The sequence below is a fragment of the Ascaphus truei genome, chromosome 7 (genome assembly GCF_040206685.1).
Source record: "Ascaphus truei isolate aAscTru1 chromosome 7, aAscTru1.hap1, whole genome shotgun sequence".
NCBI lineage: Eukaryota > Metazoa > Chordata > Amphibia > Anura > Ascaphidae > Ascaphus > Ascaphus truei.
The window spans coordinates 7,356,579-7,358,386 of NC_134489.1; the positions used below are offsets into that span (position 1 = coordinate 7,356,579).

The 1,808-nt window shown below is 41.5% G+C and overlaps 1 protein-coding gene across 1 annotated transcript; it reads left to right on the forward strand.

Moving 5' to 3' along the window:
* Positions 1–300: 300 nt before the first annotated feature.
* On the forward strand, positions 301–1,257 carry LOC142498610 (olfactory receptor 5B21-like). The gene has a single exon (XM_075606815.1). It carries the CDS (start codon positions 301–303, stop codon positions 1,255–1,257), a length of 957 nt encoding a protein of 318 aa, XP_075462930.1.
* The last annotated feature ends 551 nt before the right edge of the window (positions 1,258–1,808 follow it).

The window sequence follows — 1,808 nt, forward strand, 5'->3', positions numbered from 1 at the left end:
CTCCCTGCAGTACTTGCAACCCCCACTCTCTGCAGAACATCCCGCACACACTGACTCACTCCCTGTGGTACAGAGCATCCCCCACTCCCTGCAGCACAGATCATTACTCCCTCCCTGCAGCATAGAGCATATCCCATTGCCTGTAGCACAGAGCAAAACAGGAAGCTGAATTCTTGTATTACCGTGTCAGATTCTGTTCCATAATCTCAGCACAGTTTTTACTGCCATGATACCACATTTTCTTCCACCATAGGGGCTATCTCTAACAATCTTTTACTTCTTTCTTATCACAGAACTGTGATGGAATTTGGGAATGCGACAGGACCTACAACATTTATTCTCCTGGGATTTTATGAGTGGCCAGATTTGCAGCTCACTCTATTCATTATATTTCTCCTAGTCTACTTGGTGGCGTTGACTGGTAACCTAATGATTATCACAGTTATATACAGTGATCCTCATCTCCACACCCCGATGTACTTCTTCCTATGTAACCTTTCCCTCCTAGATATAACCTTCACAACAGCAATTCTTCCCAAATTCTTAGACATCTGCTTAACAGGGAACCAATCTATCACCTACATGGGATGCATCACTCAAATGTTTTTCTTTGTCATATGTGTAGTAGCTGAGTATTTCCTCCTTGCTGTCATGGCGTATGATCGATGCGTGGCCATCTGCCATCCACTGCGCTACCCAAATCTCATGAATGTGAGGTTTTGTGCCAAGCTGGCAGTAGCTTCGTGGTTCCTTGGTCTTCTGGAGTCACTGATCTTTTTTGGATTAATATCTCACTTTTCGTTTTGCAGATCCAATGTTATTAACCATTTGTTTTGTGACCTCAAACCACTGCTCAAGTTGTCCTGCAGTGGAACGCAGAGGGTAGAGTTGGTTATACAAGTATCTGGGGTGTTGTTTGGATTTGTTCCCTTAGTTTTCATCCTGATAACTTATGTCTTCATTATTTCCACCATCCTGAAGATCCGCTCCAATAAGGGGAAGAGCAAAGCCTTCTCTACCTGCTCATCCCACCTCACAGTTGTCATCCTGTTCTTTGGGATCATCCTCAGTATGTACATGAGACCCAAGTCCGCCTATTCCATCGAACAGGACAAGGTGTTTGCTGTGTTGTACGCATCCCTTATTCCGATGCTAAATCCTGTGATTTACAGTCTGAGGAATAAAGAAGTAAAACAGGCTATATGGAAATTGAGAGGGAAGTGTCTGAGACAAACGGGTCTGGTATCAAAACAGTGAATGCAGAACTCATTGCCACATGATGTTTCACTAACATGTTTAACACAATTGTCCCAGAAAATGATTGCCTGTTAAAACCTTTTTACCATTTTAATATTTGAATGTCTTATTTTATTCCATATAGTGTATGTACATGATTAAATGTAAACAATATGTAGTTTCAGTAAGGTAAAGGTAAAGTAAAGATTAAAACAGTTCTTATTTATATTCATCAACATATGAAAAAATGTCTCTCCTATCAGTGAAGGATATATCCTTATCTTCAAGCATTGAAGTGAGGGAACGTCTATCAGAGACAAAGTAGAAGCATGAATCAGTTTACCTTTCAGAGATTCAACTTGATTAATCGAAAAAGATGGCCAGCATTTGAGGGGCCCCAAGACTGGTGTTGGAAGTCCACCACCATGAGGGTTGGAGAGGCTGTTGGACTAAATGTTAGGCAAAATGTGCAGGGGAGTGGATACTAGATGATGTTTACAATCACTTTCCTTACCACAAGCAGTGTAAAAAAAAACAGTACCCGTCTCCGTTGGCTGAGATTATTACACAGG

Excerpts from the sequence above, each read along its gene's own strand:
- LOC142498610 (XM_075606815.1), top strand. The coding sequence starts at position 301 with ATGGAATTTGGGAATGCGACAGGACCTACAACATTTATTCTCCTGGGA.